Below are 24,025 nucleotides of genomic sequence, written 5' to 3' on the forward strand. Positions count from 1 at the left end.
ATTAATAACCTTTACTGTATGTAATTTTAAAATAAATATGGAGCAAAAAAATAAAGGGGAGCCAAGAAAATATAAATGGCAGAAGCTCTTGTTCCAAAGGACAATCATTTATCTGTAATTCTTTTCTCTGCTCTAAGTCTCAAAGATAAGGTAGAATTCTGAGTAAAAAATACAATCCTTTAGCAGAGCCCAGTGTGCTGCAATAATTTTTAAAACATGCAACAGCTGACAATTTAGTCAGGGGCATTGACCTCCTTTCCTTTAAATTAAGACTGTCAAATTAAGACATGACAATAGCCAACACAACAATTGCTGTCAGGTGTGAGTGCATCAAAGTTATACTTATGGGGGGTCAGATCGGCAAAATAATATATTTTTTGGTGCACTGCAGAATTTTAATAATGAGTTTACAGGTGCCCTGAGATGAAAAAGGTTGAAAATAATTGCTTTAGCAGATTACTTCAGTTGTTATATTTGGGACATACACTGTGATGGAAATGAACAAGAATCTCGGCTCTAAGAATTCAGGAAGCTGCACAAACCAGATAAATTCACTATTAAAAGTAAGGCAGTATAGGAAACCTGACAAAATCACTGAGCTGCCCTTGTACTAGAGAGTAAATGATACCGCTAGTACATGAATTTGATGTTATATTTCCCTAAAGCTCCAATGTCCCTGTTAACCGGGGACAAGCCCCAACAAACTTTTAGGGTGCAAGTTGAGTGCACCTTACTCAAGGCTGAGGAAAACAGGACTAGACTAAACTGTGATCAGTAAAAGTTAAAGGTCTGTGAGAACTGCTCTTTAAATTGTGATCTAAATAATATTCCATTTAAACATTAAGGTAATGACAATAGATGTTTAAATTGTTTTCTAACTGCCATTTTGGAAGGTAAAAAGAGTATAAATGAGTGAATGGTCTCACTCAGGTAACTATATATTTAGGGGCACCAAATCGTATAAATAAAAATGTAATAATAAAAAATATTTCTGGATAAATAAAATTAAAATGTGGCCTTAGATCTCAGGAGCAATGAATACAGAGGCCAAGAGCCTGAGTTTTAGTTCCTGAGCTCATTAGAGTCAATCAGTTTCTTGGAAACTTAATTTTTTTCTATGTTCTTCAAATAAGTAATGTACAATTTAGTCAAGTGAAAGGAAATGTCCTAGGCGCTGGGATAGAAAAGTGCTGAAACAGAGCTGTACTCATAGCTAAGACAGGGCATGGACTCCATCAGAGGGAGCACATCATCCAGCAAACTTAAAGAAAAAGGAGTCCTTCCCTTGGCTGGTGTGGCTCAGTTGGTTGGAGCACCATCCTATAAACCAAAAGGTCACCAGTTCAATTCCCAGTCAGGGCACATAGCTAGATGCAGGTTCGATTCCCGGTTAGGGCACATGCCAAGGTTATGGGTTCATTCCCAGTCTGGGCATGTATGAGAGTGGTCCCCAGTACAGACACTTAGGAGAGGCAACCAATGGATGCTTCTCTCTCACATCGATGTTTCTCTTTCTCTGTCTCTCCCTCCCTCCCCCTCACTTTAAAATCAATAAGCAAGTCCTCAGATGAAGATTTTTAAAAAAAGAAAAGAATCCTCTTGGCACAATTAGAGAGCTAATCACTGACCTAATGCACAAAAGAAGAATGAGAGTCTTCCAGTAAACATTTTCTGGGGTCAGTGCTATTAGTATGCTATTATGCTCCATTTAAAGTATTAAGATTCTCTAAAGGTGGATTTAAAGATATGCACTATCCATCCTGATCCTCTATCGAATGAAAGGATAATCCATATTACACACGTGAGCCATGGAGACAGAAACGGACTGCGCAGCAACACACATCCCTCTGTGACGGTAACAGAACTGCAGCTCACATCAGACACAGCCTGCTTTAGAGACTCCCAGTAAATCAGTGACAAATCTCAGGTTAGAACTTCATTATCTAAAGCTCTTGACGAGTTGTGTCTTTAGAGTTGAAACCATGCTGTGGCCAATTTAGTTTTCGAATATCTATTTTGTTGTTTAAACAAAAGAATGCATGTATGTGGTTAAAAAAAGGAAAGTACCCACCTCTCTCCAGTACCGTTCTACCGGAGCACCCCACTTCACCTCTTTAATTTATTTAGGTCTGGTGCTCATCTTCATCTCTCTAACTAATGTATTTAGAAATTATCTACTGATTCCAATTCTGGGAGGTAAGTTTAGTTCACTTGATCCCAACTATTCCTCCTAAATTCTCTATTGACTCGTCTGGATACTTTATAGCTCTATGTTCTCTGTTCTACCAAACACATACAATATTTGACTCTACTGATCAGTTTTTTACCCCTTTCCTCATTCTTCTCATTCCTAATTTTTGACTCCTGCACTTTTATACTTTCATTTCAAGGCTGACAAAACGTTCTATAACCTAACATTGAAGGTTCTATGCTTTTCCTGTTAGTACAAAGTTAACTCTTGAAAAACATGGCTTTGAACTGAGCAGGTCCACTTATATACAGGTTTTTTTTTCAATAATAACTGTAAATGTATTTTCCTTACGATTTTCTTAGTGGCATTTTGTTTTCTCCAGCTTATTTAATTATAAGGATACAGCATTTAATACATATAACATACATACATGTGTTAGTGTATGGCTTATGTTATTTGTAAGGCTATCAGTAGAGTTTTGGGGGAGTTGATAGTTACACATGGATTTTTGATTATGCAGAGGGTTGGCCCCCCTGACCCCAGTGTTGTTCAAGGGTCAACTGTATTTCCAAAATTTTTCTAAGGATAAGAAAAATCTGAAGTGTTTGTGGAACAGATCTCTGGACCCTGATTTCATTCATACTAGTGAATCAGAAACTTAGGGAGAAAAATCTGAATGATTCTATTTTTTAGCACCCCAAATAACTCTTCTGCTCAGGAAAGTTTGAAAGCACCGTCGATGTGCTGATTTTTAGCCGAGTAGAATGTTAAAATTAAATGTCCTTTCTTGTTCAGCTTCTGTTTTGACTTGTGCTTCTAATTATCTTTCTCCCATTGTGAGTCATAATCATATCTATAAATTGTTTTAATGCCTCACAGCCACCATACTGTGGAATTCTCTCTTTGCCATATAGCTCCCTTTGGAAACCTGCCCTCCCACTGCAGTCTGGGCTGAATGCTTGCTTGGCATCCTAAGACTTTTCTTCTTTGGTCTCCAGCTAAGACCTACTGTTTCTGGATCCTATGCATTCATCTTCTTTGATTTGCTAACTTGTTTTACAGAAGCATGTCCCTAACTTGTGTTCTGTAAGAAAGGTTGCATGTCAGGTAAATGTCCAAAGTCTTCATTCAATCTTCACCCTCAGTCAATGGTTGTCTGGGTAGAGAATTCTAGGTGGAACATTATTTTGTCTCAGAACCTTGAAGGCATTACCCCGTCATCAAGCATTTAGTGCTGCTGCTAAGTCAGATATCAGCTTAGAGTTCACTCCTTTCAAGGGTCCTGTTCTCCCTCCCTCCCTGCCCTCTACCCAGGACTTTCAGGACCCTCCTATAGTCTCAGGTTTCTGAGATTTCCCAATTATGTGTCTGGGACTTAGAATACTTGGGTTCTTAAATTCTTAGATCTCTTTCATTGTTTCTTTGATCATTTCTTCTGCATTTTTTTTTTGTTCCTTCCTTCTGGAATTCTTATCAGCCAAATATTGGGCTTCCTAGATTGAGTGTCTGTGCTTCTTCTGTCTACCTCTTTTTCTTCCCTGACACTTTGTTCGAACTTTCTGGTAGGCTTCTTTACTTTGTATTCTAACTTTTCTGTATTAATTTTCTTAGGTTTCCATGACAAATTACTATAAACTTTGTGGCTTCAAACAACAGAACACCATTCAACCCACTACAACTTCTACGAAGTTCTCTGTCTTAACAGCCATACTTTAATTTCCAAGTGTTCCTGTTCTTTGACTGCCTTCTCTGCATAGACTCCTCTTACTTTTCAATGGATGCAATAGCTTCTAAAATCTTAGAGAACACCTACTTGACTTTTTCAAATTCAAGTTATCTTCTTTTTACTTTCTTTTTTCCCATTTGATTTATAAGGTCTCCATAAACTTGTTCATGCAGTAAATATCCACAGAACATAAATACTACACCAAACACTGTCTTAAGTACAAACTATTCAAACCCCTTGCTCTTAAGGAGAACACAAACCCTCTTGCTTTTATGTTCATGGGGGAAGGATACACAGAAGCAATGAAATGAATCTGTTTTTACCACACAAGGTACAATAAACATCATAAAGGAAAACTAATCAGGGCAAGAAAAGAGTGAATAATGGAAGGGGATACTATTTCATATTGAAAGGCCTCGGAAGATCTCTCTGGTGGGTAACACTCAGCAGAGAGCTGCATGAAGTGGGAAGCGGGTCAAGCGGACATCTAGGGAGGGCCGCTGCAGGCACATACCAAGCACAGAGGTGCTGAGGCACAGCACGTCTGAGAACCAGCGAGGAGGCCAGCCAGGACGACTGGAAGACACGATCAAAAGGAACAGCAGTGAGGGACGAATGCAGAGAGGAAGCCCAATATTAGGTCACAGGACCTTGTATACTACAAGTGAAATGAGTGAAATGGAAAGGCACTGGGGTTTTGAGCTGAGTCTGGACATGACCTGACTTACATGTTAAAAGGATCAAGGTGACTTCTGTGTAGAAAGCAGACTACAGGGAGGAAGGGAGGAAGCAGGAGGCCACCGGCCAAGTGAAGGATGATGACGATATGGATAAAGTGGCAGGGCAGAAGTGGAGGGACGTGACTGTCTGCTGGATACATTAAAAGCAGAGCTAAAGGAAGAGACTAATGAACTGGATGTGGGGTCAAAGTAAGAGGCAGTAAAAAGGTCTCCTAGGTTTTCAGTTGTAGAAGTGAGAACAGTTTGACAGGGGTCGGGGGGGGTCAGGATTCCTGGATTGTACATGTTAACCTTGAAATGCTTTGTAAATATTTAACTGGGAATACCAAGTGGAAAGCTGGAAGCGTAAATTTTGTGTTCAAGAAGAGACTGGGGCTTAATGTCTGGGAATCATAGATGGCATTTAAAGCTATGAGACTGAATGGGGCCACCGAGAGTAATGACAAAAGTCAGTGACTGTGGGACAAACACAGCCCACGGCCTGTATTATATCTGTAAGTAAAGTTTTGTCGAACCACAGCCAGACCCCTGCTTTTACCACCTCTGGTTGCTTTGCGCTATAATAGCAGGGTTCACTGGCTGCGATGGAGACTGTAGGGCCGCTCACAGTCCACCTCCTGTCTGACTCTTCAGGGAAGAGCTCTGCCAACCCCTGCCCGAGAGAATAGAGAGAGGAGTGTGCTAAGGACTGAGCCTTCAATTTCAAAGGTCAAAGTGTGAAAGCACAGAAGGATGCAGCAGGAAACACTGCTGAAGGAAGCCATCAAAATACAGTAACTAAGAAAGTCTTGTCCCAGAGGCAAACATGAGGATGAGAAATTGATCAACTGTGAAAAGTACTGTTGAGGTCACATAAAGTCTTAAAAGTGATCATTACATTTGTCGCAAGGAGGTAACATGTGGCCTTGATGAGAGCAGTCTGGAAGAGCATCAGTGACAAAGGCCTGGCTGAAGGTGATCCTTGACTCTTTGGTTTATATATAAGAGTAAGAGATTAAAAACCTGGTTGAAAGAACGGGAGTATACATACAGGGAAGAGGCCTTTTGCAGGGCCAGTGTCCTGTGGGCGTGGACAGGCAGGAAGCGGCTGTTTCTGGGGGATCTCCGAGGTGCCAGAATGCAGAGGGACCTGCTGGGCAATGACGTCCTCATGTCCAGGTGTCTGACTTCCCCCCAAACACTTCCCTCACTTTCTGTGGGAGGAACTAGCCTTTTCCCTCGGCCTCGGGCCGACATGGTAAATATCTGCCTGCTATTCCACATCCCTCTCGCCTTCTCTCCTGTGACATCAACATATCCAGAGTCTGATGTCCCGTACATCAGCCTGGCTCCTTCCTGAACTACAAACCCCTTAGCGCAGATGCTTCGGCTGGGACTTCTGCTGCGCCGCTTCATCAATAACCAAACCTCCATCTGTTTTTCATCTGATGGTTCCTTCTTATTTGTTGTTTTAGGGGTATGCTTTTTATTACTTACTATCGCTTTGATAGGGTATTTATTAGAAGGAAGATAAGACAGACAATTACAGCACCCGGGCATCTGGTCTAGGCATTCACTCTTGTCGAAAACCAGGCTGCATCCCTAGGCCTAACCTAATTAATTCTTTTTTTTTAACTTTTATTTTTGTTGTTGTTTTTCAAGTACAGTTTTCTCCATAACCTAATGAATTCTATCAGGCCAATCAACATACATCTCTGCTATTGTGGCGCAAAGCAACCAGAGGTAGTAAAAACACATGTGTGGCTATGTTCCAACAAACTTCATTTATAAATGTAAAAGTGTCAAAACTCTCTCTTCAACTGGACTGAAATAAAATCTTATTCTATCATTTTTAAGTTACCTATATATTTTCTTTCATAAAAGCAAGTCGATGAAAAGTTTATTATTTGTATTAGCAAGTGAGAAAATTAAACAAAATGAGACACCTGTATCTGATTTTATTTATACATACAACAGCCTTATGTATGCCAAGTACCAACACACTGTAGCATATTATTATTGAAACCACTTATAGAGATTTTTACTGGAAACTTTAATGACAAAAACCAAATAATATAATTTTCTATATTCACATAATAACAATTTTGTTCTATTGTGTCAATTCAACTTCTATAATATGGGCCAACATTGTTTAAAAAAATAAGGTTACAGGAACTCATCTATTTAAGATGAAACACATGTTTTATAGATTATTCACAGGAAAATTTATTAGGTCCAAATATATGGTACATTCAATGGCAGATTTCACCTATTACTCAAATGATGTACCTAAAAAAGAAAACCTATTGTAATTTCAACATAAGCATACACTTACTATAAATGATAAAACAAATTCACTCTTAAAGAACTACATGACTCATCTCCACACTAATAAATGCAATCATCCATGGCACTGATTTAGTGAGTGAACTGCTGCCTTCCCCACAGTAACAAAAATCCGAATTATGAAAAGCATAGCATCTCCCCATCCTTTGAGAAAAGTTCAAAATAGTAAATTTTCAAGATATCAATGAAAAATACAAGCAAAAATACACAGGCTATCAAAGGGGAATACTGACATGCAATCTTTCATCTCATGTAAACATGTACAAATGCATTATGATTTCACAATTAATTCAAGGCTGCCGGGAGTACAAACCAAAAAACTCTGAGACCTATGAATTAATAAATTGGAATAGATTCCAAATATTCAATTTTATCTGCATTCCATTGTTTTCACCTTTGACAGAATGTAACAATAAGAACTTTGGTCTTATGTCTTAAAGTCAAATGGGAAAAGAAAGATCTCATATTAAGTACCTACCATGTGTGAGATACTGATAATCTTCATACCCAGTCTCACTTAGCTGCCACATCAACTCTGTACACCTATTAGTGCTATCCCACTCTTCAGATAACGAAGATAGTCAAGCCAGGCTGAACCCTAAGTGTTTTGACTTTTAGTCTAGAATTGTGTTTCCACAACACACTTGCTTCTGAAAATTTAAAAAATCATCTCATTTAGCACTTTCCAAACTGAAGTCCATGAAACTCAAAAGAGTCACTAAGATGTTAACAAATGTTCTGAGAAACAGGGGCTCTAAGGTTCAAAAGTCTGGGACAATTTACATCAGAATTTCCCAGAATTTTATTAGACACATTATGACTCTCCAAGAAGGCAATAAAATGGGAAGTGTTCCGCTAATTTATTACACCATGAAGACCTTTTTTAAAGAAAACCTAATAACATCCCGTGGGATGCTTGTGCTCCACTAAGCACAGTTTGGAAAATGATCATTTCCAGTCCAATCTCTTCTTTCCACGGTTTAATAAAATGGAGTACAGGAAGGTTAAATGACTCACTGAGGCCACACAGAAAGTTACCAACAGGGCCAGGGCTGGCCCCAAGAAGGCCTGATGACTCCAGCAGGATGCTCTTCCTCCTATGTCATCTTGTCTTCTTACTTCAATATTGTTTCTATAAAGTCCAACACCAATTAAAAGGGAGGAAAAGTATTACATCCATCATTCTGATTCTTCTGAATGGCAGCAGAGAAACCATTCACAGACATTAAGCACAAAAAACGGTCTAATTCCCACTGCACTAATATTCAGATATATTTGGAAATGTGGAAAATGATTCCACTTTAATAACACTGAACAACACTTTTCAGCCAAGTACTGCTATGCTCATGTTTTTCATTGAAGTTAGATAGAATTGCACCCTAGTGCTGCACGCAGACATTGCCAGAATGAAAAATATCCCACTTGTGACCATCTTTATAAAGAGCAATGTGTTTATTGCTTTCCCCCTTGCCCCTTACCCTAATGGGGCTTCCTTTCACTTTGTCCTACCCCTTCCAGAGAGTAGTAGACAGTCCTGGGCCAAGGATGCCATCTGGCGTTTAGTTCAGGAATTGTATAACCCAACCTACCTTCCAATTACTCTCTCACCACCTGGCCCCATTCCAAAAAAACCACACTCCCCTTCTTCCAGTTCTCGCTCATTTACCTCAGTAAAACTATTTTTCTTCTTTTCTGCTGTCCCAACTGAGTGAAAAATAATATTTGTGGCATTCTAGTTACAGAAAAATCATGAGTCTGAATTACACTTTTAGCTAAAGGAGAAGCCACAGTGAGGGGCCAATGTACAATACAGCCTGAGATATGCCCTGTAGAGGCCTGTCTCAATAGAGGTTGTTAGAATACCGATTATTCATCCAGTGCCTTCCAAGATTATCAGTGCTGAGAAGTACCTTGAAGATCAAACTTCTTCATTTTACAGCTAAAGAAACTGGCCCTGTGAGATTAGAAATGAAGCAACCACCTGCCCAGCAGCACACAGTGAGAGGTTACGGCAGAGCCGGGATTAAGGCCTGGGACGCCCCATTCCAAAGCCAGTGGTTGACCCCTATGCCATATGCTCCAGGCTCCTCAGGACAGTTTTTCCTCAACTAACACTCAAACAAAATATTATATCCTCCTTAACTAATTATACTGAAGTTATGAAACTTAAGAACAGGGCTCATAATTAAATCTCCTCAATGCCACCCCTAGCAGTGCTGAGCATACTTCTTAAATATTAACTATTTTTGTCTATTACTAATTACTGTACTTATTGCAAAGCTAGAATACCTTCATGGGTATCATGCATTGCAGATGCTTTTATCTGTTTACAAACCTAACTGCCATTTTATAACATTGTTTCTATGAAAAACAGTTCCCAGTAATCATCACATTGTAACCATTTGGAACACAACCCATTCAGAATTTGGGACTTCTTCTTAGGGGGTCCTGTCCACCTGATCAGTCTTGACCAAACAAGGATGAAAAAGAGTATGTATGTAGCATGGAGGGAAAACGCAACCAATTTTGAAGACAATGGGAATTCTAGTACCAGTTGCATTACAATCACAAAACTTTAGGCAAGCTTAATTTTGTCTGCCATAAAATAGTCCTCAATCCTAAACTCGGATAGGATATGTGCAAATATTTTATAAATTACAGATATCAATAATGATTACAGGGATTAAATAGTATCTTATATTCTAGACCCTGTGACTCATCACTTTACATACAGTGTGCCAAGTAATTCTTACAGCTTTAGTTTATGGATGAGAAAAACCAAGGTTTAGCAAGTTAAGAAACTTGTCCGGGGTCAAAGGTAAGAGGAACTCAGGATTAGAGTTTAGGTCTGAAACTCCAGAGCTGGTAATCCTAACACATGGAGGATACAGCAAGACCAACTTCACAGAAATAAACTACTCCCCACCCGCAACAGCCGGGGCTCTGGAGTCAGTGAAGCAAGAAGGCAACTCAACCAACCTCGCTATTCTCGAGTTACAGCTAACTCCACAATGAAGTACCTAGGTGCTGAGAAAAAACGGAGACCTGGGTCCTACCCCGTCTTAGTCGGCCAGTTCAGTGCCCTGAGAGTCCTTCGCCCTCTGGGCTTGGGTCTGTTCAATGTGGGGAGGGGAGAGGGGCTACCCTGGAGCCAAAGAGGCTCTTGATCGTGGATTTCATTGAAGGCATAAACTTCTGAGTGTAAATTCAGGATTCTGGGAGAATATCATGAGAGCTCCCCCGGCAAAGAGACTTGGGACTAGACCTCTCCGAAGTTCTGCCAGCCTCTCCACTAGCCAGCAACCCTCCCGAGGAGGAGCTTTGTTACGCGCAGCGAGAGGGCGGGCTCCGCGCCTTTCCTTTCATTACTCAGTCGCGTGAACCTGAGACGGCCGCCGGGGCCCCGCTAAAGGCTGCGGGGCGGCCCAGGGGCCTCGGGAAGGGCGGTAGGCCTTAACACCCCGCGTCTTTGCACTCCGCCTTTGGGAACTCAGGCCGCTGCTCACTTCAGAGGCGGCCCCAGTGGCTCGGCGTGGGCACTCCCTTGCAGGGAGGTGGTCACTGCAGAGGGGCCAAAATGGGGAGGAAGGCGGCGCGGGTAGCCCCCGTTAGACCTTCCTCCACCGCGCCGCGCGAGCTACTTACTGAAGAAGAGGCGGTAACCGGGCGATGGGGGCTGGCCGCGCTCCTCCGTGCGGTACGTGGTCATGGCGCGGCCCGGCGCGAGCCCTGCGCTCGCGACCCTCCGCAGGCGGGTGGCGACGGGGGCGCCCGCGCGACCGCCCAGTCCGATGCACAGCAGAAGCTGCAGTGGTTGCATGGCGTCGCGGGCGGTACGGCTCCTGGAGGGGAGGTAGTCAGGCCGCACAGGGCCTCGCCTGGCCGCGCGCCGGCGCCCCCTACCGCCCGGAGTCGTCATTCCCTGCCGGGGGCTGGGGTCTAAGTCCCCCGCCAGGGCCACGCTGGCCCTGGAGACTCGGATCTGAGAAATCAGAGCGCTCATCGAATTGCCCAACTAATGCACACTGCACCCCCAAGAGAGCTGGAGGTTCAAAGATGTGCAAGACGGTATCCACCTCTCTGAATAGCTCACTGCTATGTATTAATGCATACATGCATCCCTTCACTCAACCAGTCAATATTTACTATCATATTATTTTTATTATAATGTATCGAGGGACTACTCTGCGCCAGGCACTGTTCTAGATCATGCCCAGTGTGGGCCACAAGCATACAACGCCCACAAAAACATTATTATAACACAGTGATTAGGCCTCTTTTGAAGACAACCTTGACACTGATTTATTTGTTGAGCAAAAACGATGAACTCAAGCCCTGGCTGGCGTAGCTCAGTGGATTGAGCGCGGGCTGGGAACTAAAGTGTCCCAGGTTCGATTCCCAGCCAGGGTACATTCCTGGGTTGCAGGCCATAACCCCCAGCAACCGTACATTGATGTTTCTCTCTCTCTCTCCCCCCGCTTCCCTCCCTAAAAATGGATGAATAAAATCTTCAAAAAAAAAACGATGAACTCACATTCCCTCCATGAAATTCTCATTTAACCCAAGTAAAGGTGATATGTCCTTCCTTTTCTTACATTTTCACTTCCTATTGGCACTTGGTACTATACCTATGTTTGTGAACCTATCATGTTCCCTATTTCACTTTGGATTCTTAACGTGCCAAGCCTTTAGGACTCAAGATTTAGTACACTTTCAGGATCTGGCTCCATGCCTTGCATCTAATAATGGTACCATTGTTGAGTTAAATTGCTCCTGGAACTCCTTCTCACCAAATCTTTCTTATTAGCATATGAAATTCTAGTTATCAATTTTTGGGAAATACTTGTGGAACGATTGTGCATAGGCACGACCTCCACTTCCTCATATTCTCTGGTCCAGTCCAAACGGCTTCCTCCTCCTTCTCAAGGTCATCACATGACCTTCTTGTTGTCAGACATGAAGATCAATTTTCAATAAATTGGAGTGAGAGAATCTTGAAGAAAGCAGTAAGATTTTTTAAAATTAGAAATTAAAACTTTTAAAGAAAATAAAATATTTGAGTTACTACTCTACAAAAGTAAAAACAAGAAGAGTAGCAATTCTACAGAAAGCCCAAAAAAGCGCACTTGTGATCTTTGCAAAACCTAAGTGAAATGGTTTTAATTAAAAGAAGGCATTTTGGCCATGGCCAGGTGGCTTAGTTGGTTGGAGTGTTGTTCTGTACACCAAAAGGTTGCTGGTTCAATTCCCAGTCAGGGCATGTGCCTAGGTTGTGGGGTCTATCCCCAGTCTGGGTAAATATGGGAGTCAACTGATTGGTGCCTCTCTCTGTCTCTAAAGTCAATAAATACATGTCCTCGGGTGAGGGTTTAAAAAAGAAAAAAATAAAAATAATGCATTTTGACCTGGCTAGGTGACTCGGTTGGGTTGGTCGTCCCCTACATGCAAAGGCTATGGGGGTTCATCCTCAGGCAGCACACATACCTAAGTTGCAGGATTGATCCCCCCGGTTAGGGGTGCATATAGGAAATAGCCAATCTATGTTTCTCACATTGATGTTTCTCTCCCTTTCTCTCTGAAATCAATTAACATATCCTTGGATTAAAAAGAGAGAAGGCATTTTTTAAATAATTTCTTAAAATACTGTAATAAAAATGTTAATAAGCACAGGGAATATATAAATTCATGAAAAATATGATTCTTACTTAAAATCCTGGCTCTTACAAGATAAAACAAACATGTTATATAGATTATATTAACTAATTTATAGTAATTAAACCAAAGTTACGCATCTGATCCCCGTCTCAACTAGTTAACTTCTCTCTGTTCCATGGCTACAAACTAGACCCTCTGGTTATTAATGTTAACAAAATGGACAATTTTTGAAAATTAGTTTAAAGCTTTATTCACAACATGAAAGCAAAAAATCTTACTAAAATGACTCTATAGCCATCATATAACTTTATATAGGGAGAATAGTACTTTTATCTAGGCAATGGTCAGAATTTTGATCAACAAATTCTTGAAGTAGGTGATACAGGGCTCTATCCTATGAGGGAGTCAAGTTATTTCTGTCTTGTTGCTCTGATGTGTTTGATCTCCACTGCTAAAGTAATCCTTATAATTTCAATTAACTGCTACAACTCCAACCATCACATCCTCATTTAATCTAGCAGGAAAGAAGAAAAAAGAATGGGAGGCGGGTGCAGGCAGTGTTCCTTCCCTTAAGAACACATCCTTGTAATTGCGTATACCACTTTTACTTTCATCCCAATAAACAGAACTTAGTCTATTGGCCATGATTTACAGCCTTTTTGCTGGGTGGCCATAGGCCTAAATAAAAATTAGGAGCCATACGACTACAGAGGAAAGGGGAAGTGAATATTAGAGAATAGTCAGCAGTTTGCCATGAGTGTCTATTTCTTTCCTTATAGAACAACTTCCATGGAGAGGTCTGTGAGAACTATACATTTCTACTTCAATTGTGAAAAGGATTCACATTCGTCTGTACTGGGCACCTGGGTTCTTTCAGCATCTCCACTTATTATTTAAATCTCCAGTTAAAATTAGGGGACTGGTCCTACCCAAGTTCCAGAAAACATCTCTAGGAAATATTGTCACTACCCACTTTGATTCTGCTTAGATTATAGATCTAGAGTGTTTTTGTCAACAGGGGCGGCTTTGTAATGTATCAACTTGACTAGGCTAAACTATAAGGCAGACTAAGACAAACCTTCCCATAACAAAAGGGAGAAATTTCTTTTGTGCATAAATCACAATGGCTGTATAATTTTATTGTTTTCTTATGAAACCCAAAAAAAAAAGCTTAATTCTATTAACCTTTGAAGTTCAGATGTCTCAACAAGACAAAATCCTGATAAGACAAAGTTGTGAGTTAATTCTAATGATCTTAGATCTCAGTCTTAGGATAAAATAAAATATTCCAGGTATCTGATTTTTAGACATGTTATTGCTTCATGATATTAAAAACAATAGCTTAAAAATAGCTTCTTTAGGAAATGGCGAAGAGAATTTCCCCCAGAGTATTCTTTAAATTAACACCATTCTGTTTCCTAACACTCGCACAGTTACCTGTTGGGAGAATCTAACAGATAATTCTGAGGGCCCTCTTGCCGAGAGCTTTCTTAATTCTGGCAAAACATCTTACTGGTAACTGCCACCAAGAGATGTGCATCCTGATTTGAAGAAACCAGTAATAATAACATTAAACATTTTTAGAATATGAAATGTTTACTTAAAAAATATTGACATTTGTTACTTTATAAATTACATCTTGAAAATGTTACTAAGGTTATTAGGCATTCAGCAAAGGAAACAATGAATTTTATTAAGTTTTCATTTATTGTTAATCACTTATATTCCCATCTTTCATTCCCTTCAATTTACTGAAGTATTTGGGAATCAGAATTGAGAGTGTATAATATCAATAATAAGAAGTAATAGTAGTACTGCTAGGACATTAGTACTAGCAGTAAAAATAGAAGGGAATATTGGATTTGAAAAAAAATTACAAAATAGGGTGCCTGATTGGATGGTGAAATGACTATGGAAGATATAAGGAAATAAAAATGGGAGAGGAACTTGGGAGACAGGTGATAAATTTGCCTTGGAACGTGTTGAGCTGAAAACAAGGCAGAGAGCTCCCAATGAAGATAAAATTACATCTGCTGGATTCTCTGAGAAGCCAGGTCTGAGGTCAAGTTTAGTATGTGCTGTGAGGTTGTTCCCTTGGGACCTGTGTGTGGAAGGAAAGGTGAAAAGCAAAATTGGGTAACAGCTACAGCCTCAGCTGACCCTGCAGAACACTCTGGAATGTGAGTGGGCTGTAGAATTGCCCGGTGTGAGGCTAAAATCACTGGGTCTTCTTCACCCAGCGACTGGATGTGGTTGACTCTTCCCTGAAGAGAACTATGAGGCATACAAAACAGCTAAGGCCATCCCTGAAGAGGCTAACAGCAAACTCAAAAAGTCCTTTATTAAAGTGCCATTTCCAGTGACCCCCACAACTATGAGACTACAGTGGGGATTGTAGTTGTAGCTAAGAAAAATCAGATAGTGAATCTAATTGGTAAGCCTAACACAAAGTCTACCATGGTTATAGTTGTCCTTTTCTGAAATGCTGGATGCTCCTATGAGAAATAAAAGAATTTTAGTCATTTATGTATTAATTTTTATAAAAACAGCATGTGTTTCTAAAATGAATTATTACTTTTATATCATGATAAGTGAGCAAATTTAAATTTTTTCTAATTGTCATTGCTCATGTTTGCTAGCCAATAGTTAGCTTTGGGAGCTGGGCCATGAAATATAGAAGTATTTAGTAAAAGTAATGAGAATTTTAAAACAATTTTGAACATTGTCTAATTTACCTGTTAGGGACACACAGAATGAAATATTTCACTGGCCTTTTGAATACTTTGTCAAAAAGGGGAACTTTAAAAATACTTTCATGTTACCAAACATTTAAAATATTTATTACATTATCAAATAAGTGTTCCAAGAATACTTCTGAATGTTACCTCGGAGCCATGATTATCCATTTTTATCAGCCACATTTTTTCTTCTAAACACATGTCAAAGTTCTGTATCATTTCTTATTTAAATACTAACTATTGTTTTATTGAGAAAGTTATCATCATGAGAAACAAAAGAAGCTTTGTCTGCTAACTTTAGATCTTGAAATATTACATTATACTGTAATGAATTTATGTTTATTAATAAAAGCAATAAAACCGCAAGAAAATAAGCCATAAACTAGGAGAGAATAATTGCAAAAGACATTGTAGTATAAGCCCTGACAACTTTTTTCTCTTCTATAATGCAAGTGCCTAACAAGCTTTAATTGCCAAGCAAGGCATCCACTTCAAAGAGGCACTTGCCTCAAACCCAGCTGTCTGCCGCAGATCAGCGCGTTGCCAGCCACACCACTGGATAAAGAGCCAGGCCACCTCCTGGCACTGAGGCTCCTTTGCTTTAGATATCTTCACTAATTTCAATATCTGACCATTTGAGCCCCTTGTTTTGTCTCCCCAGGCTTTAAATTCCCATTCTGATGTTTTAGATTAACCAACAGTGAGCCCAAGAAGTTCTAGGACCCCATCCTCCACCCTAATGAAAGCAGAACTCCAGGACCATGCTCACATTCTCTCTCTCTCCCCCTTTCCTCTCTGTCTCCACAACCTCTCTGCATGGCCCCGGATGTGCTGTGTAATTTCTAGGTCTTGTAAGTGAGAAACCTCTATCATTTTAAGGTTGCCTGATGGTATTGCTAAAGGGCCTGCAACCATAATAAGGACTACAAGGACTGGTCCAATCACAAAATTGGTTATCCACCGGCTGACACCAGCAAAATAAAGACAGATCTCATGAAGGACTGTCATCAAAATATACAAAAACCTCTTTAAAGTGAAAAATAAAAATCAAGCAACCCTATTTAAAAACAGGTAAATGAAAGAAAGAACAAAATAGTGAGAAAGATTGGAAAGAGGCAGAATGTTTGCTGTCCCCCAGTATCAGTACTCCCCTTCTGGTATAGCAAACGAATTTTTGAAATGGGGAGATCCTACCCAGAGGGTACAAATTTTCCATTACGGTGACCAGAATTAACAATCCATATTGCATTCTTGAAAATTGCTAAGAGAATAGTTCTTGACAATCCTTAACACACACACACACACACACACACACACACACACACACACACACAGAACAGTTGTTATGTCAGGTGATGGAGGTGTTAACAAACCTCATGGCGTAATTTTGCAATATGTAGATATATGCATCAAAGTGTCACATTGTATACCTTAAACTTATACAACGTTGCATGACAATTCTACTTCAATAAAGCTGGGGTCAGAGCAGATGTTAACTTACCCTTTACCTCTTCTTCTTCATCCTCTCCTGCATTCTGCTTCCCGCAGCTTGGATTCTGCCTTGTCCATGAAGATGAGGGCTGCCCCTGGGTGAATGGAACTCTGAGCTGAAAGAGGCTTGGATCCCAGAGGACTCTGTGGAGCAGAGCTGCCATTCACATCCGGAATCCTTACCTTTGGACTTTTTCATAAGAGAAAAAACATCTATTTTATATAAGCCATAAAAAAGTATTTGTTGTTTTTGCTTTCTGGTTCTCCCACTTGAACTTAATTCTGATTTTTTTATTTTTGCATAAGAAAATATCTTAGGAGAAATTCTAGTTAAAGACTCCCTTTTTGATGTCTATGTACTTTTATTCAAAAATGCTGTAAAAATTATGCATGAATTGTTAACTTATGAAGTTTTTAAAGTAAGAAAGTACTTGCAGTAGTAAGGAAAAATATGTATTAAGTTAACTCTAAAAGCTAATTAAGAAGGTATTGAAAGAGAAATTTTAGTTGAACTATTAAGCCAAAGGCAGAAAAATCTTTGCAAAACACATATCTAATAAAGAATTGGTTTCCAAAGAACCTCAACAATAAGAAAACAACCCAATTAAAAAATGGAGAAAAAATCTTAACAGGCACCTGACAAAACAAAATATATAGATGGCAAATAAACATATGAAAGGATGCTCCACATCATATGTCATTAGGGAATGACAAATTGGAACAATCAGCTACCACAGCACCTCCTAGAATAGCCCAAGTCCAAAGCACTGACAACACCAAATGCTCCCAGGATGTGAAGCAACAGGAACTCTCATTAATTGCTAATGGGTATGAGAAATGCTACAGCCACTTTGGAAGTAAGTTTTGCATTTTTTGCAAAACTAAACATACTGTTAACCATATGATCCAACAGTCATGCTTCTTAGTATGTACCAAAAGTTCAGGAAAAATTATGTCCACACAAAAACCTGCACATGGATATTTATAGCAGCTTTATTCATAAGTGTCAAAACTAGGAAGCAACCAAAATGTCCTTCAGTAGGTTATTGGCTAAATAAACTGTGGTTTATCCAGATAATGGAATATTACTCAGTGCTAAAAAAGAAATGAGCTATCAACCTATGAAAAGGCATGCAGAAACTTCAAATGCACATTACAAAGTAAAAGAAAACAATCAGACAAAGCTATGTAATGCATGATTCCAACAATATGAATTCTGGAGAAAATATAACTATGGAGACAGCAAAAATTTCACTGATTTTCAAGGATTGAAGAGGGGGAGGCAAATAGGCAGAACACAGATTTTTAGGGCATGCCATACATTTATCAAGACCCATACAATGTACAACACCAAGAGTGAGCTGTAATGTAAACTAAGGAGTTTAAGTAGCAACATTGTATCAATGAAAGTTTTATTGTCACAAGTGCACCACTCTGGTGAGGGAGATTGCAGTGGGAGAGGCTGCATGTGTGTGTTGGGGGGGTGGAGCATGGGAAGGAAGCCTGTGTGCCTTCTGCTCAGTTTGTCTGTGAACCTAAAACTGCTCTGAAAAATAAAACCAGTAAAACAAAAGTGATTACAAGAGACTTAACACCTCAAAAACTTTTGAAACAATATCTAGTATTATAATTTACACTTAGGAAACATTTAATTTATTTTCTCTTGTATTAACTGATTTTCCTTTATCATCTAATAAGAACCATGTTTTTTTTAAAATTTTCTAATTGTGCCTATAAGAGTGTCATTGGTGCCTTTAGATGCTGCATTCATAACACACATTCGCTCTTAACTGGCATTGCTGTTGCTTTGGCATAGGTGCACTGCGCTACTTCTGCAAAGTCATTCATCATGTTATGTTCAGTGGAAGCAGGTTCCCCAGTGGGCATGCCATGCTCGGTTTCACTCTTTCGTACATTCTAGCACAATATTCTTTACTATTAATGAGAAATTTCTGTATCATTTTATTTTAAGCAAATATCCTAATTTTTATTTTATAAAATTTCACTCACCTACTTCATCACTCCAAGTCCACTAAACTTGAAGAAAAGCTTAAATTCTGAGAGGTCCTTTTTACCCAGTTATTGAATGAATAATTTGAAATATATATTTAAAAAGTTCCTGCCCTGACTGGGTTGCTCAGTGGGTTGGGCATCATCCTGCAAAGTAAAGTTTGCCAGTTCAGTTCTCGGGTAGGGCACATGCCTGGGTTACGAGTTCATTCCTCAGTCAGAGTGAGTACGAGAGGAAACCAATCGATGTTTCTCTCCCTGCCTTCCTCCCTTCCTCTCTCTCTAAAAATAAATGATAGATAAAATGTCTTTAAATATTTCCCACACACACTGCTATTAAATAGCAACTAATTTGGGCTCTCACTTTAAAGTCTTCTTCATATAATATAGGGTAAGTTTCTAAATGAGGTGATAATAGTTCACCTGTAATCATTGTTCACTCTACATTTCATAGATCTCATACATATCTTGTCAGATACATATCTGCATGATAATTCAGCAGGATGTTTTGTGAAAATTCTTGAAAAGATTTGTCAACTCAAATACAAGGACATAACTCTGGGTATTTTGAATGAGAAAGTATGTTACCGATTCGGTCCAAGTGAAAAAGGCATTTCCAGTGCGTCTGACTCCTGCAGCCTGACGCGCAGCCAGGGGTGGGTCTCTGCAGCCTCCGTCTCCGCTGCACGGCCTTTGGGATGCCTGTCAGCAAACTGTGGCTTTTGTTTTATGTTTTAAAATGACATTGTTTCCAAGTTCCTTCCCTAAATTTTCCCTATCAGAAGAGTCCCTGAGAACAAATCGATTTGTTTTAAAGCAGATTCTCAGCAGCTGCTTAGAGGAAGTCACTGTGGGGCGTCGACCCGCAGCCACTAAAGTCCGTGTGTTTCAGTAAGTCTGTTCCTAAAGCTTGGAAGTCTTAAGTATGAAATCCCAGGTGTAAAACACCCTGCTCTGCCGTAAAGTGACAAAAAACAGATGCCAGGAAAACTCTTCAAGGGTCCATGTGTGTCTGGGAGTTGTGGGGGGTGGGCATCCAGAAAACTTGGTCACCAGATTTTATTGTGTTCTCATTGTTTTGTTTGGTGGAATGAGTTGAGGTAAAAGATTTAGAAGAGTTGTGCAAGCCTCTGACGCTGCCTGACTGGAAAAGCTGAAAGAGGTAATTGGGGAAAAAGAAGGACTTTGTGAAAAGAATACAGAGAATTAAAGTGGATTTTAAAGAAGCCTTATTGTATGTGGTAAAATGTAACTTTTCTCCTAAGACTTCCTTTGAAGTGTACAAGGACATCTGTACTTACTGTACTTACTGGCAATTTTGGAGTTAGACTTGCGTTTTCAGGAAGATGCCATTTGCTGAGACTGCCTCCAGCAGTGCAGATACAGGAGAGTTACACATATATTTAGACACTGTGTCACAGAATACTCACATGCATTTTGTTGGGAACCGCCCTGCCTGGTTTCAGAAGCTGTAAACCACCGCCCCCGCCCCCCCATGGCTAAGACTGAGTGAGCGACTTTCAGACTGTAAGCCACTAAGGAGACAAGGTTTATCTCCCTGACAGGAGTGGGGCTTCTGCTCCTTTTTCCATAACTGGCCCCCAGTGCTTGATAAGTTAGCTAATGATGAGTAAGATTCCCCAAGGGGGTAATGATCTAAGATAGGCACGATCGTGGGGAGGCCCCAGGGAAGGATTTGAGGGGCTATGGAGAAAAGGGATGAGGGATCCTCACCCATCAGCTTTGACAAAGCCTGAGTCCTTATTCTGCCTGGGAGAAGTCTCCTAATTTCTTGGCTATCTTGCCTCCTCTCCCTGACTTAAGCCTGAAACAAAGACAGAGGGTGGTGCAGCCCTGTGCTGAAAAGGGCGGGATCCCCAGGTGATCAGGTCTGAGAAAGAATACATAAACTCCTGTGAAACCTGCTTTGGTAAGAATGCTGTCAATTAAATGATAAGGTTCTGAGCAGGAAATGAGTTTGTTTCTCGAAGTTTTGTAGCCCTTTAGCTAACAGACCCTGACTCAGAATAAGCCCTCGTAGTTCTTCGTATGCTATTGTTTGATCCTTGCTGCTTGACAATGATTAATGAACTTACCTGTATTCCTGTGCAATTTAAAAGCCAATGAAAACCTGTGAAGGGACGGATTTGGGTGCTCTCCTCTTGGGAGAGGTGCCGGGCCGCTCTGAGGCACCCTCCCATTGAGAGCGCAGCTGTGCTGCCCCTTTTCCTCCACAGGACTTGGTAGTCCATGTGAATATCTCATTTCATCCATGACACCACAGACACTGCGGGCTGGTATCTGAGTCACATTTAATTTTAAGGATAATTAAACATGAAAATTCAAAGAAATTTAAAGGTTCCAGGAGTGTAAACTTAAGGTCACATGTTCTCAAAGGGACAGTACTGCACCCAAGAAGGCACTCGTGAAATCATCTGGGTGTTTTCCCGAGTCACAGCGATGGAGGGGCGTCACTGCCAGTTAGTGGGTAGAGGTCAGGGAGGTTGTGCGTCTCACAACACACGCAACACGAGAGTGTTGTCTCATGTACTGCATTGATCTCAAACATCACACCAGACATTTGAGAATGTCTGAAGAATCTGTGTTTTAAAAGCAATCTCGGTCTAAATGCTGGTACCTTTTTGCACATGACACAAAGTATTTTTGGCATTGTTTTAATATGCTCATGGATTTGAGTCTCTAACAGCATCAGTCAGCACTGAGAGCTCTGAGGTCGTGCTTACTCTGAATAAGAAGGCCAACAGGTGACTACTTCATATATCTCAAGTTCTAGTGCCTAAGCATTTGCCTATGGAAATACAGACAATTTTAATTATTTAATTATAACTCACTTTTGTTTTATGGCTTCTTTATATGATAGTTAATACATTATATTGATTTGGTTTTAAATTACCTATATAGTAGCTTTTGTGATCAGTTCCGTTTGAGAAAAGTAAAGATGCTGTTACAGAAAATTTCTTACTGAAAGGGAAGTTTTTTTATATTCATTCACCCACTGATAAATATTTGGATGGTTTCTGTGTTTTGGCTACTATAAATAATACTGCTATAAACTTTGCTATGTAAGTTTCTGTGTGGATATGTTTTAATTTCTCCTGGGTCATATGGCAATTAGCTCCTAGAAACCATGAAATTGTCTTCCACAGCAACTGCACCACTTTACATACCCATCAGCAACATTCAAGGGTTCCTAGATCTTCATACCTTTGCATATATTTTTTTAAAAAAATATTACAGTCATCCTTGTGGGTGTGTAACAGTGTCTTGTGGATTTTGTTTGTATTTCCTTAATGACCAATACATTTGAACATCTTTTCCTCTGATTTTTGGTCATTTGTATATCTTCTTTGGGAAAAAAATCTATTCTAGTTCATTGACCATTGTGTAATTGGGTTGTTGGCCTTTTTGTTGTCAAGTAGGGTAAACAAGTTTTAGTATATACAAACAATGGAATATTATTTAGCCATAAAAAATGAAGTTTGTGTACATTCTACAGTTTGGATGGACATCAAAAGCATTATGCTAAGTGAAAGACTCCAGACACAGAAGGTCACATGTCATGATTTTTTATATGGTCTACCCAGAACAGGCAAACCCACAGAGACAGAAGAAGGATTAGTGATTGTCATGGGAAGGAGAGGGGAGTAGGGGAGTGATCACTTAAAGGGTATGGGGTGTTCTTCTGGGGTGATGGAATGCTTTGAAACTATAGAGGTGGTGGTTCCAAGTTATTGTGATTGCACAGATGACACTGAATTGCGCACTCTGAAATGGTTAATTGTATGTCATGGGAATTTCACCTCAATTTTTTTTAAAGGGAAAAAGGTCTAATGATGTTGAAAATAACTGCTTAAGGGTTCCAGACCATTTTTATTCCATTAACCCCATTATCAGTCATATGAGGCCAGTGAACTACTCTCAAAATAATATTTGTAAATGCATAAAATAGAATGCAGAATTAAAGAGTAAACCAATTCTATTCACTTATATGTGCAAAAAACATTGGGTTGACCAAAAAGTCTATTACATTTTTTCTATAAAATAAAAAACACATTTTTCATTTTCACCAAAAATTTTATTTGTTTAGATATTTTTACTGTGTCAGATATCTCTTGCTATTGGCTTCTAGTGGGTAGAGGCCAGGGGTGCTGCTAAACATCTTCCAATGATAGCCCCACAGCAAAGAATTATTTAACCAAAATGTCAATAGTACCAAGAAACTTTGCAAGCCACTCTTGACACATTTAATCAGTCACAGCACCTTCTCCATACACTGCACTAATCTTTTTGTGTTTGCATTTCAGTTACATTTTCACATTCTTGAAGTAATAAAGCATAATACACTGAAATGCTACATATCTTCTTCCATCTTCAATATTAAAATGGCTGGCTGCACAAAAATTCACCGATTTTGATAAGTTTTTTTAACACACACTGATATGACAGCTCTCACAATACAATCTAACAAAATTATTTCTAATGGTGTTCAAGATAATTAAGCACTACCAGAGCCATTGTATGGAAAAAAACATAATGGACTTTTTGGCCAACCCAATATTTTTTAAAAAGATATTGTAACCTAAAACATACTTGCTTCTTCACTGAGGCATTAAGGGACTATATCTAGCAGCAGATCTAATAACTGCCATAATTTTGAAGTAGTGATGAGTGTAAAAACTATTTAAAAGCATCTGTTACATTGGGGAAATGATATAACAATAATATACCATTTATACTGGAGACAAAAATCATAGAAACTATGAACACTACTGTCGAGTTTGTTGCTTACATTAAAAATGCTACATTTTAGTTAGAAGTAAATAAAAATAAAGATGTAATCTTTTTAAAAATCCAAGTTCAATGACCCCCTAAATTCTACCTCAGAACCCTTGGTGGCGATCTCCTAGTAAAGGGAGAGGCATATAATCTTTCTCCTTTGTCCTTGGAGTCTTCAGTAAGACAATTATGATTGAAGAGCAGATAAGAGATCAGTCTGTTCTCTATTTATTTTTTAAAATGTCTTTCTTCCCCATTTTAAAAGATGTTGATCCAAGTTTAAAGAAACAAATTGTCCAAAAAGCAAACTCACCCAGCACACAGAGACATAATTGCTTGAAAGATGAGAAGT

The 24,025-nt window shown here is 39.6% G+C and overlaps 1 protein-coding gene across 1 annotated transcript in view; it reads right to left on the reverse strand.

The window, feature by feature from the left end:
• Positions 1-10,855, reverse strand: part of PPA2 (inorganic pyrophosphatase 2) — an 82,459-nt gene extending 71,604 nt beyond the window's left edge. Inside the window, exon 1 of the mRNA XM_045820270.1 lies at positions 10,628-10,855. Coding sequence (XP_045676226.1) covers positions 10,628-10,802 — 175 coding nt within the window. The 5' untranslated portion in view covers positions 10,803-10,855. The remainder of the gene's footprint in view (positions 1-10,627) is intronic.
• Positions 10,856-24,025: the final 13,170 nt, after the last annotated feature.

The sequence above is a fragment of the Phyllostomus hastatus genome, unplaced genomic scaffold, assembly GCF_019186645.2.
Source record: "Phyllostomus hastatus isolate PE091 unplaced genomic scaffold, TTU_PhHast_1.1 phas_scaffold_39, whole genome shotgun sequence".
NCBI classification, from domain to species: Eukaryota; Metazoa; Chordata; class Mammalia; order Chiroptera; family Phyllostomidae; genus Phyllostomus; species Phyllostomus hastatus.